General features: G+C 40.0%; 1 protein-coding gene across 1 annotated transcript in view; it reads left to right on the top strand.

Annotated features, from left to right (window-relative positions):
- NCOA2 (nuclear receptor coactivator 2) overlaps positions 1-18,758 on the top strand; it is a gene marked incomplete at both ends in the record, with an annotated part of 75,958 nt that overhangs the window by 36,471 nt on the left and 20,729 nt on the right. Inside the window, 5 exons of the mRNA XM_079533858.1 lie at positions 786-2,055; positions 10,258-10,468; positions 13,139-13,348; positions 15,194-15,409; positions 16,000-16,129. Of these exons, the coding sequence (XP_079389984.1) occupies positions 786-2,055; positions 10,258-10,468; positions 13,139-13,348; positions 15,194-15,409; positions 16,000-16,129 (2,037 nt within the window). The remainder of the gene's footprint in view (positions 1-785; positions 2,056-10,257; positions 10,469-13,138; positions 13,349-15,193; positions 15,410-15,999; positions 16,130-18,758) is intronic.

Consider the following 18,758-nt stretch of genomic DNA (forward strand, 5'->3'; position numbering starts at 1 on the left):
TTTTTTTTTTTTATCTACTTGCCTATAGCACTTTTATAGCTTTTAGTATTTAGGAATAGGTCTTATTTTTCTGGTTTCAGTTCTAGCACAGAAGCAAAAAGCATTGTGCATCCTCTCTTTTTCCTTCCTCTCCTTTTCTGAATGTCTTTGCAGGACAAGATGGCTAACAGACCGTTCCCACTCTGTAGTAGCGTCCAGTAGTTGTCTTGGCTCACATGATTTTTTGGAGCAATCTCCAAATATTCTGGCAGTGTAGAAATGTGACTTTTTAAACTTTTTTTTCACTATGAACTTGGTGGGCAAATAGCCCACTCCAGGCTTGTGCTAGGGCTAGCTCATAGATTTTCAGAGCTCCATCAAACAGCTGTCTACAGCTGTCTTGCAAAATATGTATTTGTTTGGATCATATGTTTGAGATGAGATTTCTCTGTTATGGAAGTTAGCTCTTGCTGAACTGTAGAGGAAAGAAATACATTAAAGGGAGAGAGTCTGAAATTATAACCTATCTGCATTTCTAATGACTGTCATTTAAATGAGGTCTAATTTTGTTTTTCCTCCATTCTGCTGATTTGTTAATGAGCAGCAGAAAAACCATACTGTTAATGTGCAGCCATGTTGGTAGCTGTGTGTCATGCTTGTCAAAATGTCAATTTGTTTTTAGTTGTAGGTTTGCTATGTTATTTTAAAGTGAGGTTTGGGGTTTGTTTCTTTTTCTGTAACATAATTGCAAGCTGGCCACTGTCATTTTATCTAATGGATTGTTTTTCCTTCCCCTCGCCACATAGAGAGCAGAATGTCTGTGGAATGAATCAGGATTTGACTGGACAAGGAATGGGAAAGATATTGAACCCAATTAGCTCCAGCAGCCCTGCCCATCAGGCCATGTGCAGTGGGAACCCAGGTCAGGATATGACCATCAGTAGCAATATGAATTTTGCCATAAATGGCCCAAAGGAACAAATGGGCATGCCAGCAGGCAGATTTGGTGGTTCAGGGGGAATGAACCATGTGTCAAGCATCCAAGCATCCACTCCTCAGGGTAGTAACTATGCACTAAAAATGAATAGCCCCTCTCAAAGCAGCCCTGGCATGAACCCAGGGCAGCCAAACTCTATGCTTTCCCCAAGGCATCGCGTGAGCCCTGGAGTGGCAGGCAGTCCTCGAATCCCACCTAGTCAGTTCTCCCCTGCAGGAAGCTTGCATTCACCCGTGGGAGTTTGCAGCAGCACAGGAAATAGCCATAACTACACCAACAGTTCCCTGAATGCCCTTCAGGCCCTCAGTGAGGGCCATGGAGTTTCTCTAGGATCGTCGTTGGCTTCACCTGACCTAAAAATGGGAAATTTACAAAATTCCCCTGTGAATATGAACCCTCCTCAGTTAAGCAAGATGGGAAGCCTGGACTCTAAAGACTGCTTTGGACTCTATGGGGAGCAATCAGAAGGTACAACTGGACAAACAAAGAGCAGCTGCCATTCAGGAGAACAGAAAGATAACAGTGAGAGCAGCATACCACCGGCAGTGAGTGGTGAGAGACCTGATGGACAGAATAAGCTGCATGATGGAAAAAGCCAGACAAAGCTCTTACAGTTGCTGACCACCAAATCGGATCAGATGGAGCCTTCGCCTTTGTCCAGTACTATGGGAGATATCAGCAAGGACTCCACGGGAGGGTTGCCTGGGTCTGGTTCGGCACATGGAACCTCACTCAAGGAGAAGCATAAAATTTTGCACAGACTATTGCAGGACAGTAGTTCTCCTGTAGATTTGGCCAAGCTCACAGCAGAGGCCACAGGAAAAGAGCTGAACCAGGAGTCCAGTAGCACAGCTCCTGGTTCAGAGGTGACTGTTAAACAGGAGCCAGTGAGTCCTAAGAAGAATAATAATGCACTACTTCGCTACTTGCTAGATAAAGATGATACTAAAGATATTGGTTTACCAGACATACCCCCAAAACTGGAGCGGTTGGACAGTAAGACAGACCCTTCCGGTAGCACAAAGTTAATACCTATGAGGACAGAAAAAGAAGAGATAAGCTTTGAGCCTAATGAACAGGTAAGCAAATCTTTGTATTATGTGTAAGTCACATGTTCCAAATCTCTGTTCCCTCCTTTTAAATTTTTTTCCAAACTTCCTCTACTGGTAATTTTTCGACACCTGAAGCTGTTTATAAGTAAACTGTTATCTGTCTTTTGAAATCCAGTGTTTTGAAATCCAATCTTCTCTCAGTTTTCCAGTTTATGTTATTAGACTGTGGTCATCATTGTGTCTAAAAGAGCAGAGTGGTTGTGTGATTGACAGGCTCAGCCTGGAAAGAGGAACTGAAGGCTGGGGAACTTTTCCCAGCTGGTAGTCAGACCTAAGAGAAGATACTGACAATTGTTGGGTGATGCTAACTAAGTGACAGCTTTTCCCACAGGCTGTTGTTGCGTGGCTAGATGGGCTTGTGACCTAGCCTAGCGTAACAAGCTGCACTTCTCCTGCTTAAGGCAGGTTTATGTGCAAGGACAGGAGCTGTTTAAAAAGAGTGGTATCACCTTGGTATCACGTGTGCTTGTGCTGTGCTTGCTTGATCTGCAAATTAAAATCAAGGCAAATTGGCTTCCTTTGGTTTAATGCCAGTTATTTTTTGGTGTTGACTTTTTTACTTGAAGTTTTATATTCAACCCCAAGCCCTGTAGATGGTTAGCTGTTCAGTGCATTTCATTTCTCACAGTACGTTATTTTGCATCCTACGTTTTTCAGGGTTCTGTGCAAGATTTTCTGTTGCTGTGCCGCTCTTGTTAGGGCCTATGCTAAAAAAAAAATCTCAATTTGTAGCCTTTGTGCAGAAATTCTCCTCTAAAATACACGCATTTCCTAACACTGCTTTAACTCTTCTGTTTCAGTAGAATTTGACAGGTATGTGCCATTAAGTCAGTTGTGGTTTTTATATCCACCATGTGCTTTAGAGGGAAACTGAGTCAAATTACACTAATTTCTATGGGGATTAATCCTCAGGCCTGGATATCAGTCATTCTGAATACAGCTAATATTTTGTTACTGGCTGCAGATGGAGGGCTCAAATTCTCTTTGAAAATTTATACTTTGCTAAGCTAGAAAAACTTGGATAATTGAGAAACTCACAGCTAAACTGGCTAGAGTAAGCTATTGTAAAGATATCTAAATAATTTTATTTCTTAGTTCAGATCCTACGCATTGAAGTCAATGGTATTATCTCAGATAATACTGGATTGAAAGCATAGATCCTTCAATCCTCAGTGTTTGATACTGTAGAGGAATTTAGGATTTAATAGTCACCAGAAAAATTACGTCTGTGTATGTAAGTAGCTGAGTAGATAAAAATCATGACCTTCAGATGGTTTGCTCTCCAAAAAGAAAAAGTTTTGAAGAATTAAAATTTTCTCATTCATGATCTCTGTGAAGAAAACAGGAGAGAGCTTAGCTGTGAACCTATTCTCAAAGGGCAGGTAGCTGTCTAAAGGGAAGATAGCAATCCAGTTTAAGCTAGTCCTATAGGCTTCTGTTAGGGTTGATGGGGAAAAAAAATAGAAAAATACTTAGGAGAGAGCAGTGGGGAGGACAGTATGGAATTTTCCTAATGTGTGTTTAAAGTAGTGAAGGTGAGCTGCTGTCTAGCAATGTCTCTGCTGACTAATGGTAGCCTGGACAGCTACTTTAAATTGAGCTGCCTTGTCTTCGTGAGTAAAGATAGGCAGGTTGAGTCTCACCCTAAATGCAAACATGTAACTGTAAGACTAACCTGAAAGAAAGAGATTTCAGTTTCTTCAAGTATTGACCATCTCAAGCATTTGAAAACTGGGCTCCCAACATTATGAACTCAATAAAATGAATAGTCTCTTCATTTTTTATTTTTAGGCTTTATATTTCTGAGGTCAGGGATGGGTTTGTTGGGGCTGGAGTACAGACTGTAGATGTATTGCCCTGTTTAAAGTTTGAAGGCAGAGGTTCTCCCCCAGGAGAGAAGGAGCTGGAGGTGCAGGAAGGGCCAGGAGCCGGGCCTGCAGGAGCTGTGATGTTAGGGCTGAAGTGCTGGGGCTTGCTTGGTGCTGAGGCAAGGAGAAGCCAAACCCACAGCAGCCACGTACAGCTATTGGGTCATGACAGAGGGGCTTTTGTTGTTCATCCTGGTTTAGAATAGTTTTAAACCCTACTTAAAATGCAGCGCAACTTGGAGCTGAATAAACAAGAGAAATCCAACCTGGATTGGAGAGGAAATGGTGGGGAATATAAAATAATGTAAGCATTTATCTAGCTGGAGGCCAGGCCTTTATACAAATAACCACTTTACTCCAATTATAAAATCACTGAAAATATTTAGCATCAAAAACTCTTCAGCTTTGGAAGACGGTCTCCCACAGGAAGTGCTCATTGCCTAAATTTAGATCAAAGCTGGAACTATTTAGTACAAGACTGGAACACAGATTCTTGTGCTAAATTCTTCCATTCTCCTGCGTCCTTTTCCCTCCCCCCCCCCCCTTCTTCCTCCTCTATGTAAAAATTAGCTGTGTGCTTGTGTTACCTATTTTGCAGGTTTATTTAAAACTTCTCATCCCCAAGGAATGTTGTACTTTTAAGCAATTAGTCACTTGAGTGTGCAGTTTCTTTGGAAACTGCCATGGAGCGGCACTGGGATGGCTTCTGCAAAGGGTGCTGGGGGGCAGAAGAGCCATTACATTTTCTCCTTTTACTTCTGGTGTGACTTTCTGAGCAGGAAATGCTTTGAAGTGCACCAGTCACCTAAAAATAGCAGTCTTCTAGGTAGTGAGTTTAAACATACACTTCTGTGGAGACCAGCAACTGACAGGAAACCTTTCTCAAATGGCAGTGTGTATTTCCAGGACCTCTGCACCTTTTTTCCTTCCTTGGTGTGATGAGGGTTATCGTGCTTTGTTAGGCTGATTGCTGTTCCAGTTCAGACCACTGTGGGGAAGAGGATGAGAGAGAGACCTGCAGGACTGCTGCTGTTAAGTACGTGAGCACTTGTGCTGTTCTCTGCTACTAAACAGGGAAAGCAGTGGGATTATAAGTTTTGCAGCTACAGATTTGTTCCAGAGGTTGTCCCTCAGCAGTGAGCCAGCCCAGAGCACTATTGTGGGGCTGCTGTGGCAGGACTTCACTCCTCATTCTCCTGCCATGTGCTACTCTGCTTCTGCTGTCTCTCAAAACAAAGAGCACACACGCTGCTGCTGTTCTGGAGGAGCCCATGATGAAGAATCAACATTTTCTGGCTACTCCCCTCCCAAGTGAAACAAAACACAAAGTAATGCCCAGGCTCTCCTTGCCCCTTAGTATAGGCAATAACTGAATCTCTTTCATCTGCTCCATCACTGATTTTAGGAGACACTTGAGAAACTTGCCTTATCTGACACTAATGTTCTTCATCAGCTCTGACAGAGACAGCTTGGAGGCAAATGAGAATGTAGGGAAGCACCACAGAAACATCATGCACTGAAAAATGTTATCTATTGCAACACAAAAGAAACATTCTGTTTTGCTATTTTGCACTGCAAAACTCTCGTAAAACTGGGTGTGGATTAAGATGTTCATATTACAGATAAAGAAGCCAAGATGTAGAAACGTGACATGGCTTATCCTCCGAGAAAACACTTGGCATAGTATGGAGTGAAATTCTCATCTCTAGAAGTATTAGCCTCTTGTTTAGCCAGGAGACAGTATAGACAGTCTGTTTGTCTGACAGGAACTTTGTAATGCTACTCTCCCCACCAGTGCTGTTCCAGAAATCTTCGTAAGCATGTACCTTTTTCTCCCAAAATTCACATAGCGCTCTGGTGTCCCTCATACATCTTGTGAACATTGCTATCCCCTTGCTTTACATGGAAACTAGTAATGGCCTGACACTAAATTGTCTCCTCTATACACATCCCTGATCTTCCAAAAAGCCTGTTTCTTAGAGTCAGAGTCTATTAGATGTATTATAGATGCTGGTTTCTTCTCAAAATTCCATCAGAACCTTAGATTGGGAATTCCATTTTCTGAATAGCTTTTAGTTATAGTTCTGGAAGTCTATTTCCAGAAGTTAGTAGTAGATGAACCTTATAATAAAACAGGGTACCTTTTTTTTATTGCAGTTAGCAGAGAGGAAGACACAATATTGATTCCAATTCTGACTTACATTTTCCTCTTTTTAATTCTCTTATTTGTGGCTAGATTTAAGCAGAGATTTCTTGTTTACTTTTCATGGTCAAATGTTTGCCTGTGCCGAGGAGGCAGCTAGTGAGCTAAACTGTAACTATACCTTCCTTCTATAATCCTCAGGTTGTGTCCACACCTAAAGCCATCCTGTGGTAAGCAAAACGTCCAAGGTGGCTTCATCATACATGGTTGTAAGGGAGTTTGGAATGCAGTGTCAACGCATGCAAGCTGTGGGCATTGCCCATGGTGAAAAAGAGCTCTCCAGAGAGTGCAGAGTTCAGGGCATTATCCAGTCTTAATCTATAGAAAGATTCCCTCAGGGGAAGCTGGGCTTTGACGTGGCAGCATTTCCAAACCAAACTGCATGTTTAGGTGTTGCTGTTTTAGTTGTGCTGAAAGAATTCTGTTGATACATGGACTTGCTTTATGTGATGGTGGTAAGTACTTAGAAAACAGGTGCTTTTTCAAATGGAAAAAGAATTTCTAAGCACGAACTAATGTATTCTAGGACCTAGTGTCTCAGTTCCAAGGAAATGGATGGAATTGTGTTGTTTAGAGGTAATAAAAATATATGCACAAGAACTTTCTTGTGATGCTTTGCACTTTATCAGGAATTTTTTTTTCCTGTTTTTAATTCATGACAAATAATTGCTTTGCAGGGAGTTTAGGGTGTGCCTTCTATTTACATAAAGTTCAATCTAGACCATTAACAAAATAAATATAGAGTATAAATAAAAGAAAGATCCCATGAAACTTACCAAGTAAATATTTTAACACTACTTTCTACACATATGGTGCCATTTGAGGGTGGGTCTGGTAAAACCCAGGCTAACATTATCTTGGTGTTTTTGCAACAGTTGAGAACCCCCATCTCATCAAAAATTAAAGATAAAATATTTATTGATATTGATCATGCTAAAGCCAAAAAAAAAAAAAAAAAAGAAGAAGAAGGAATAAAAAAGAAAGGTTATGTATTTATGTTGTATTTGGCCTTCCTGGGAGGAATTAAAGGCATTGCGAGGAGCGCAGTTTTCTGACACGTTTGTATCGTATGTTTTCTTTGTTTTTTAGTTTGTTATTTTGTGATATTTTTTAATGTTTGATGTTAAAACAAATTGCAGTAGCCAGAATGTTTAAAAAAAAAAACAAAACTCCACAAATTCAAAGGAAAAAACTCTGCAACACGTAAAAATTTCCCTCTCTGTTGTCTAAAATATGCTTAATGAAGGCCATATGTCTTAATTCCCCCAAAGAGTATTGAATCATCCTTTTATAATTCATGATACTCTACATCAGCCTCCTCTACCAGCTCTTGCAGCCTTCTTCCATCAGCTCTCCCAGTGCTCAAAATGCAGCTTCTGTAAACATTTCTTGAGTGTCTCTTGCTTGGAGTGCCTTTTTGAATCTGCTTATCACCTGTCCTCGTAATGATTTAGGTTTCTTCTAATGACATTCAATTCCTCTTGGCTCGACCTTTTCTGTTGCTATGCTGTGTCAACCAAACTGCCTGTACGAGCCTGGGAGGTAGCGAGGCAGCATGGGGATTTGTCAAGAGCAGGCAATGTCAGACCCATCTATTTTCCTTCTGCAACAGGGTAACAGGCTTTTTGGCTGAAATGAAGCAGTGTATGCTGTGCATCTTGATTTTAGTAAGGCTTTTTGGCAGTGTTACACGAGGCATTCTCGTAAGCAGATCAGAGATGCATGGTCAAGATGAAACTACTGTGAGTGGATAGGAAGCTGCTTAGAAATCCTTACACACAATGTAATTATTTAAGGATTCACTGTCAAAGTGGAAGTACTGCTGGAATTTGAGCAGCAGCTATTCCATATTTCAGTTAACATAAACGACCTGGTGCTAGGATGGAGGACATTTAGTAAGACTGTGTGTGATACTTGAATGTCTGGAAATACTTCAGAGGACAAAATTCGATTTCATTTGCAAGTAGGATATAATGTTGGCAAAATCTTAGGAGAATACTGAAGATGAATAAATGCTATTTATTACAATTAGGCAAGAATAACGGCACAAAGAAAAAAAAAAGAGATGAAGAGAAACCAAAGTGTGGTCTGGACACTGCAACAGGTGAGCTGAAGGCAGATCACGGGATCATCAAGAGTGATAAGAGGTCTCGAAAATAGGTTATAGGTTGCAGAAAATTTGAAGATTTGGGATTCCTTGACTTTAGCCTCAAACCCTACAAGGCATGAAGCAGCTTTCAAATGCTGAAAAAATTAGAAGGCAGAAGAACACAATTTGTTCTCCAAATTCAAAATGCATCTGGATGGAAGGGCCTAAATTCCAGTGGGGGAAGTGTAGTGTTGACACTGAGGGGAGAAAAAAAACTTGAACGTTAGGGATGGTAGAGTGCTGAAAGAAATTCCCTGGGGAAGCTGTGGATTTTGTCACTGCCTTTCTCTAACAAGAGGTTATATCAACTTCTATAGGTTATGGCATATACTGATTGTCTGCCTCGAGGCTTTAAACTTCTTCCAGCTCCAGTTCCAGATTCTGTGATTTTTTACCACTTTGCCACTAATACCAGCCTCCAGATCACCCACATGCTGCTTTTTAACTGAGTAAACCCTGCCCTGTCTGCGCTATATAGTCTGATCTATAGGACTACAAGGTTATGTGGAATCATGTTTTATCATTTTATGTGTTTTAACATTTTATGCGTTATCATGTTTTTCTGCAGTAAATGATCCAAAAAAGATATGGAGAGATGTAACTTAGAGACACCCTAGCTACCTTTGAGTAAAAGAGCTCAGCTGTCCAGGAGCAGGTTAGCTGTGGCAGCAGGGTTGAATACAGCATTAGCACACCACTTCTTAGCTAGACCAAGCAGCTCGGTAGATAGTTGAAGGTATTTCAGCTCAGGTATTTCTTCTCTACTTGCTGACCTCTGCAGCACAAGCTCTCTGTGAATAAGCAAACAAGCTCCTGAGGTGGTGGGTGAACAAAAAAGAACAAGAACGGTATCCTGGTTTGTGTGTGTTTGTGGTGCTGTGGCTCTGTTCCCTTTCCATCCAGTCTGCTCAAGCTGCGCTCCTCTTCTGTGTTTGTAGACTCCTAAGGAAGATGCTGATTTAGGGGTGATTTTTATTATAAATACTATCATAAAATGTTTCCTGTACTTAGAGGTAACTGAGATTGTACTGCTTATTTGTAGCTATTACCCAACAGAGTTTTAAAAGTCTTTCCAGTTTAAAGTAGGATTAGAAAAATAATAATTGTAATCCAACTTTCAGTGAGCCGTTTTTAATTCTGAGTGCTCGTAGACAGAGAGGTCAACAAAAGCAATCCTGGTGAAAAGTAACATTTTTAAGAAATACACGCAGGTCAGCATTTATGTTAGTGTAGGATGAACTTTATGTTTTTTGCCATCTTCATTTCATGTTAGATTTCTATTGAATTGAATGTAATTAGATTTCTTTCTTGCTGTAGAGAAGTTATTTTCACAGATCTGGAAAGCTGTGAGCAAAATGAATTTCTAATCTAGTAACTAGTTGACAGTTGTTAATTTATAGAGCTTCACTGAAACGTCTACTTCTTGCCAGCTAAGTTCTATACAGATATTCACTGTTACAATTTTTAATGTAAGAAAGAAAATACGCATGGGGAATTGTTTTAGCCATGAAGCAACTTTTCCATCATATGCTTTTAATCAAGTCATAAAGAGACTGGAAATACAACTGTGCTGAAAGCAGTATTTGTTATACCTACATAAATCCCCATCTTCATCACTGTGGGATCTCTTTCCCTGCCAAATTACACATGCTGCCTGCACAGATCATGGCAAGAAGCCTCCTGGTTCCCCCTGGCACGAGGTATGTGTTGTGTGGCTGCGTGCATCCCAGTGCCAGGGTCCTGAAGGGAGTGCCCACGCTGCCTGCAGTGCCACGCTCCCCAAAGCAAGACGGGTGAGTCCCAGGCAGCCTTCACAGACCCTTTTTGACAAGTTGGTGAGCTTCCTTTGGGCTGCTTGGAGGAAACATATGAAGGCCCTGCCCTGTAGCACGAGCAGGGCATCGGGAGCAGGCGAGCAGCAACGTGTGTTGTGTTTTCTCTGTTTGCAGCCAGGCAGCGAGTTGGATAACTTGGAGGAGATCCTGGATGACCTACAGAACAGCCAGCTACCGCAGCTTTTCCCAGAGAGCCGCCCAGGCGCGCCGGCAGGCTCGGTCGACAAGCAAGCCATCATCAATGACCTCATGCAGCTCACCAGTGACAGCAGCCCAGGCACGGCTGTGGCCACCCAGAAACCAGCAATGAGGATTTCACAGAGCAGTGAGTCCAGCTTGCGCATGGGCAGGGGAAGCGTGTGGAGCCCAAAGTGGGGCTGCCGTGCCTGTGGGCCTGCGGCAGGGGAGGAACGAGGCAGCAACTCAGTCTTCCCCGTTGTTGTGCAGTGGCGTAGCGCCATCTGCGGTCATCTCGCTCTGAAACGCAGTCGGAGATTGCATCTCAATCGCACAGTGCACTTAGATCCTTTCTAAAGGAGATTTAAGGTGTGCTCTCAAAATAAACATTTCTGTTGGAAAGTGCTACAGTTATGGGTGATGCTGCTGCTGCAGGGCTCTTGGCATCAAGAGTGTGTGTGTTTTGTGCTGATGTCGGTTGCTCTTTCTCAATAGTTCTTTCCATAAACAGGACAAGTGAGGCTTTTTGAAGCATGACAGAATGCTTTTCCACAGAATTAATAGAAAGATGTATGATTAAGAAGAAATACCTAAATTTGATATGAAATTGTGGCTCCTAGTTGAGTCATTTCCAGCTGACTGTTTTCCTTAACTTTATCGATTAATCACAATTGAAATGTTGGTATGCCACCATAAAATAGTGGAAAGAAAGCAAGTAAGGCAGCAGTTTTATCAGCTATGAATGTTGAAGGAGATATTATACAGAGTCACTGTTTCCCATTGTTTTTTTTCCCATTGTCTAGGATGGCAGCATCTGTTCACCTCCTTAAATGTATACTGGAGGACTTTTTTTATAAAATGGAGTTCAGATAATATTCTTAATTAAATGTAGCCATTCTGATTCTCTTTTTTTTTTTTTTTTTTTTTTTTTTAATATATAACATAATTTGACTAGGAAGCTTTTAAGGCCAATTTGGATGGGGCCCTGAATGGCCTGATCTAGTGGGTGGCAACCCTGCCCACGGCATAGGGTTGGAGCTCTTTAAGGTCCCTTACAACCTTAGCCATTCTATGAGTCTATGGAATTTAGTTCTTAGAAATGTTGAAGTAGTTATTAATGTTTACATTAAAGCCACTACAGACCTTTGCAATACAATTTGTTGAAATGGAATGCGAGTACTGGAGTACTAACAGCAGCAATACCTGCCAGGAAAAAAATCTCCATGCCTCTGAAATCTTCAATATATTCTTTCTGAAGCATGGTCTCTCCTGGCTCCTTTCAGCTTCTCAGAGTTAAGCCTTTGCTTTGGCTTATAAGTGTTCAGAACCAGTGTGATTGGGCTCTAAGTCCCATCCAGCCTGCTACATATATATATAGATAGACAGATTATATATCTATACATGCACAATATAATATACAATAATATATTGACTGAAATTGTTTTCCTTTTTGTCCTATAAATACAAGTATTATTCACTCTATTTCTAGGTATTACTTAACACAGGGGACTTTGCAATCATTTTCATATCTTTGACTTTAAATCTGCTTTCAAAGCTGTTGGAAGTGTAGTAAAAGTATGATTATCAATGAGAGTATCTTGGTGTGTAACAGCAGTTTTAAAAAAGAAGCATCCTGTTTACAAAGTAAATTAAAAACCTATTTTCCCCCTTCTAGCTCAGTCTTGTGTTTGCACCTAATTCTACTAGGGATTTTCTGCCTTATTTTCATGCAGAAAACAGGTGCTTGGGAGTAGTGAGTGGCTTTTTATATGCTCACAGAACATCAGTGTAAAATGAATTTCAAACTATTTTTTTTCCCCAAAGAAATAACGTGCTTTCATTTTTTTTTAAGTTGTATATGAAAATACTTCAAATAATTTGACCTGTTACAAAATATATATTTTTTAACTGTTGAGCACTGCTAGATTTGCCAAATTCTTAGGAGTTTGTTGCTTGAGGAGCAGGGAGCCTTCTTCAGTCCCATCGTAACCAAAAGCAGAATGTGTGATCTGAGCACCGTCACATCTGTGTTGTTCTTTGGTGCTGCATTTCCAGCTTTGCTTTTTGTAGGATCAGGGATTGCTTGCAATTAGGCATGTAGTAACTTACTCACCTATGTGATCTTTCAGGCTTACAGGGAAAACTGTTCTGAAATCATCAGTAGTGATGAGTTTTGGGTCAATCCAAGACTTTATGGTGGCATTTTTGTCTCGTAAGTTAATTTATTTGCTTCTCTGGACAGACAGTAAAAACAAAAGCATGACCATTTATTCATTGTTGCTGAATCATGGAAGTATTTATTAATGACAAAAATAAAATAAAGTAAAATAAAATAAAATAGGAAGGAGATGTGGAGATGAAGCTACAGGATCAGGTATAGACTCAATCTGTCCTTAATTTTGGTAATTTCTCCAAGGACACAGTTTATGCTGGAAAAATTTCAAGACAGATTATTCCTAACAATCTGCCTCAGAATGACATCTGCCCACAATTACAGTCCTACTATGTGTAAGATTAACTGTGGCAGTAGTATGCACATCACATAGTGGTATGTTTTGCTGCAGTGATCCTCTAAGTTAAAGTATCACTTAAGGTTTTTAAAAAGGTAAGTCATATCTCTTTCAGTGTCAGAATGTTCCATTTTGAAATTTACATGAAAATGTCAAGAAGGGATGTTTCTCAGACAGATGGAATGGGTAAATTAAGCAGCATTAAATAGCTCAGCCCAAAGCTTTGAGTGTGTTTGGGTTCTTTTTTTTTTTTTTTTAACAAGTTTCCATTCTTGTAACTTTGCTTTTTGTTTGCTCCTCCTGTCTAGCTTTTAATAACCCACGAGCAGGGCAACTGGGCAGGTTATTACCAAACCAGAATCTACCACTTGACATCACACTGCAGAACCCAACAGGTGCAGGAGCCTTTCCACCCATAAGGACGAGCAGCCCATATTCAGTGATACCTCAGCCAGGACTGATGGGCAGGAATGAAGGGATGATAGGAAATCAAGGAGCTTTAGGAAACAGTAGTACAGGTAAGAACACTTTCCATTTGTTTTAATGTACTTGATTCACAGACTACATTATATGTAACTTAATGTTGAGGTTATTAACAAATACAGAATGCATGTATCCAATCAGTCTGGGGGGAAAAAAAAGGGGGGGTTAAGTGTGCTGTTACATATTGGCATACTTTTTTTGAACTTAATGCATATTTTAGGTATGGTCCTTTCAAAACTGTGGACATTATAATTATTACTCTTTTGGGATGTATCTCTACAGATGCTGCAATTGCCCTTAGTTATCCTTTACTTATTAATGCTAGTTCTCATTTTAAATTAAAGAGTAGTTAAGGCTTTCATCATTTTCTGAAACATTTTTTTCTGGAACCATGAGATCTTGTAATAGTATTATTCATTCTGAACTGTTTGTAGTGTACTGATTTCTTCACACTACTTTAATATTGTATAAAGATACTAAAAGATATTTCACTGGAAAAATCAGTCTGATTGACTTACTTCAACTGATACATAGTCCAAGACTGTACAAGTGTGAAACAACTGCTAAGAAAACTGAATAAATGCATATCTCATTTCAGCTGGCTATTCATTGCCAAAATTTGCATCAGTACTAAAAGAGACATACTGACAGAGTCTGATATAAATTATATGAGTAGAATAGAGGTCAACTTGTAGTCTTTCAAGTGTCCTATTACTTTCACCTTCTGTATAGATATTTGAGGATGTTATTCATCTTATGTATACAACTTAGAGAGTATTATCTGTGTTCCCGCCATTTGCTTTAGCACACCACATATTTCAGCTGATAGAATATGTACACAAGCAGAACAAACCTGAGGATGCAATACTGAAGCAAATTTTGCTCACCAGATGAAACAGTGACCCTCTTCAAAGGGTTCTTCTCGGTTATACATCACTAAATAAATATACGTCACTGAACAAATGAGTAGTAATTGTAAGGGTGGCTTTTAGCATTCATTTAAGGATGTTGCAAATTACATCTGGATGGAGAAATAGTCCAGTCTGAAATCCATATTTTATCTGCTCTCTGGACTGTATAAAATTGAAATGTACAAACTGTACGAACATATTGTTCTGAGTGTGGTTTTTGTTGTTTTGCTTTCTTGTGTGTCTGTACTGCATTGGCATTTTTATTATTTTTTTTTTACTACTGTCAGAGTGTAGAGTTCTGTATATTCCAAGTGTAAATAAACCGTATCGGTTGTTTACAGTAGATGTAGGAGGACTTCCCCTAAAATAACGGTAATGAACTTCAGCATCTATCGGAAAGTTCCTGTGAGTAATTTCCCTGCACTGTATATTGGTTCGAGATTATCTTGGGTAAGCCTTGAAGCTAAGAAGGCGATATACTATGAGTTAAAGGACTTGCCAAAAGATGTTTGCAGAATGCAAATTTGAATTTAATCCTTATAATTTGCAAGTGTGTGTAGCGATAGCATGTTGTTACTCAAGTCTTCATTCTCACATACCACTTGGAAAGTAAAGCAGACACACATCAGCAAACGTGATTCATTTCCTGAGGAAGGAAGTCAGTGCTATCCACACACCCTCAGCACCTGTTGCAGACTACACGTGGGAACACTTACTCTTAACAGTGTTTCAGAAATGATAAAAGGGTCTTCCTCACGTAGAGTGCATAATAATCTCCGCTGCCTTGACTAAGCAGTGTATGGCATCTTCCTGTAGCCCCGCGCATTTGGACAGGCAGTTGTGATGCAGTGCGCTTTGAGGGAAACTGCTGCATTTTCATCTCTAAAAATGTAGCTCGTCAGCCAGCTGCAATTCTAATGCTGCCCTGAGTCATGCTCCTCCACCTGACCCTGCCCAACTTTTGTGCAGGAATGATCAGTGGTAGTGCCCCGCGACCTGCCATGACATCTGGAGAGTGGGGAAGCCAGGCTTCTGCTGTGAGGGTGACGTGTGCACCCACCGCCAGCGCCATGAACAGGCCGGTGCAGGCAGGCCTGATCCGCAACCCCACAGCCAGCATCCCCTTGAGACCTAGCAACCAGCCTGGCCCGAGGCAGATGCTTCCATCTCAGGTCATGAATATGGGTAAGTGTGCGGAGTTGTGCCTTTACGTGTGCGCTGGGTTGTCAAAGGTGAAGCAGCAAAAAGTCTCACTGCAGTTCTAGATTTGATGAGAACTGTATTCCATAGTGAGAGCTTCCTGTGGGAGAAGGAAGGAAGGTGTGTAAAATGTTAAGTTTTAACATGTGTTAATAACAACTCCAGATATTCTTTAGCTTCTTAATGATATGGATTTCCTAAGAAAGCGGATGTGAAACTTTAGAAATATTTTTAAAGAGGATATGCTGTGAATGTTGTCATTGTATTTGGCCAATTCCAAAGCAAGTACACTGCTCTTACGATGCTGACTTTGTATACTACCTTCCTAAATACTTTTCTTGCTAATATTTTACATCTATGATGTCATGTTGGCTGTTTGTTGTAAACCCTATCACAGTTCTTACATCGTTTACTCAAATTTTAAAAGTGATGTTTAATGAAAAGTAATGATGCTTTGAAGTGTAATGTTACTAGAGTCTTAATGCTTTTAGTGCTTTTAGTGCAACATTGATGATTCAATGGAAAGATTTATCATGAAAGTAGAAAAATCTGTGTGTTTGTTTTTCTTTGATTAGGGCCATCCGAATTGGAGATGAACATAGGAGGACCTCAGTACAGCCAACAGCAGGCTCCTCCAAATCAGACTGCACCATGGCCAGACAGCATCTTGCCTATAGACCAGGCAACATTTGGTGGTCAGAACAGGTGAGTCTTAGTGACACATCAAAGCATGGAGAGATTTAACAGGCCAGAGTTGTTTATGCCTCATGGAAACAATGTCCTGTGTAAAATATCTCCACAGCTATGTCAATGTAATGTTTGTAGTGTTTTATCCTCATGAAATGTGTATGTGGTGCATTAACACTTGCAAATGCTTTCTTTGCCATTTAGTGGGTTGGAGGAATTAAGAGTTGTGTATCACAGAAAATGCTGCCAGTGCTGCAGGTAGTTGCACCAATTTCACCTCTCAAATATGAAGGTGAACGTAATTCTGTCTAGTTTTAGCGATGTTGTTGCTAACGATGCATATTACAGTTAGGTACATGGGTCATTTCAAAAATTTTTTTCACACCAGTGGAAATGACCACTGTAGCTGTCGCCACAGCTGAAACACACCACCCACCGCCTCGCTGTGCTGACATCCACTGTTTGGTCTCCAGAAACGTTCAGCAAGCATCTGTGAATGTCAGTGGCTGCCGTTTTTTCCATATGGTGAAGGAATTCAATTCCACATCATTGCTTCATACACACTTCCATGTCAGATGCCATTGCGTCAGAGTGTCCCTCTGTTTCCATTTGCCACATGGCAACAACATGGAACAGAATATTGGTGGGAAGGTTCTGCCTCTATTGCCATACCACCAACATCCATCTCTGAGGTCATGGACCAACATAATCAAATAAGAACTGTTACTTTCAGAGCAGGACTCGTACAAGGAACATACTTAAAACTAAAAGTGGGAAAATGTCACTTTAAATAAAAAAACCTTTGAACTTACAACATGGCTGTGTCGGAGCAGTGTTTTTAGTGGTGCAGGACTTTTTCAACATCTCTTTTGTTTGTTCCTTTTTAACTGATTCCTTTGAAAGGGAAGAAAGATGAAGTGAAGGGGAGGCTGCCGGAGGTTAGCTTCTCCTCAGGTAACCAGAACCAGATTGGATCACAGCCTGTTTTAACTCTCATGTAAAATAGTTGTTGGTTATTATGCCTTTAAAATAATGTCATAACTACAAGAAGCAGTTTACACTTGCTTAAAAAGACCTGTATGTCTTCCCCAAAAAGCTTATAGCTTAAATTGGAGATATGTGGACTATGTAAGTGGTGCAAAATGGACAGACAAAGGAAAAACACTGAGATATTTTGAACTATGTAAGAATATCTTATCCAGTAGCAGGTGGGAGGAGTACTGAAAAAGAAATCATACGAAATGAAGAGGAAGCAGTTGGAAAAAAAAAAGTGTGTGAAGAAAGTTGAATCTTCTGACTGTGTTATCTTAGTTTTCATTCCAAAAGGATGTCCTACAATATTATACATAAATTTAACATTGTGGCAATATTCTCTGCTACTTTTCTACTTTTTCATTTTTCAAAATGCATCCTAGTGCTAATTCTCCCCCTGTTAGGATGCATATATACCAAAAGTACTATTGACATAACTTACCACTTTATAAATGGTACCATAATATAAAATACAGGGCTTGCTGATTTTGGTCAGCAAGCCAGGGAGATAATTCTCCAGTTTTGTCGTAGCTAGAGATGGTGAAAAAAAAATGCTGTTGCGTTGTATCTGAAAGTAATCGTATTTTGATGATCTAGACCAAAACAGAAGTGATGAATTGTTTGGTGCTGTCTCTTCGTTTTATATTAAGCCCTGGGATTTTAATTTGTATGATGTGATTGTTTGCATGACTACTGAATCATGTAGCTCTTTACAAAGTCAAAATGTGAGTAAAAATAATTACTTGAGGCAGAAGTTAACACTGTCATTCTGGTTTATAAAAGAAGTTGGAAAAAAATCATTATTGAATAGTGCAAAGAACTTAGCAAATGTTTTAAACTTTTTCTTACCATATATATTCATGCCTATTTACAATTTGGGCGAGGTTTTCTTGCTAGCCCCATGGACTGATTGTTTTTCCAGCTCATATTTATAAGTCAACTTCAAAGTTTGCAAGCAATTTAATTGAAAGATTTTTTTTTCTGTGTATTCCTCGTCTTTGCTGATTTATAATGCTATCTTGAGAGTTGTAGAAACTTCTCTGTATATGAGGTTGATTAATGCTTTTGCAGTGTGCTAACGATAGCTCGTATACCTACAGATTTAGTTGTCCTGTTTACTGTCCTTCAGGGTGTTTTTAGGTGTATAGCCCAATGATGCATCTCTTTCCTTCTATTCTTCTTTGACGTAGAGATTAGACCTTCATGGCAACCACATACATTAAAAGCAAAGCCCCTGACATGGTCCCTCACCTCATCCTTCTCTTTACTTCTTTCTAAATTGGAGAGGGATGGATTTGGAGGAAGGACTGTTCAATGGATTAGGACATTACCCAAGCGTGCAGTTCCATAGGATGTGCTGAATTATTACAGTGTTTTACTGCAAACAAAAAGGTGAATGTCCTTTTCTTCCTGCTTTTGGCCAACTCTTCCAACTACTCAATTTGTACACATTCAGGCAATCTTTGGACCCCTCTACGGCTCTTCAGTTTGCTTAGTGTGATAGGAAAGCAGTTAAGAGTAACTATGGAAATGAATTTTTTCTCTACTTGTGATTGCAAACTTAGTAAAATATCTAAAATTCAAGGTTATGCTTACCCGAAAATAAATTTATTTA

Source organism: Tetrao urogallus, assembly GCF_951394365.1.
Source record: "Tetrao urogallus genome assembly, chromosome: 3".
Lineage (NCBI taxonomy): Eukaryota > Metazoa > Chordata > Aves > Galliformes > Phasianidae > Tetrao > Tetrao urogallus.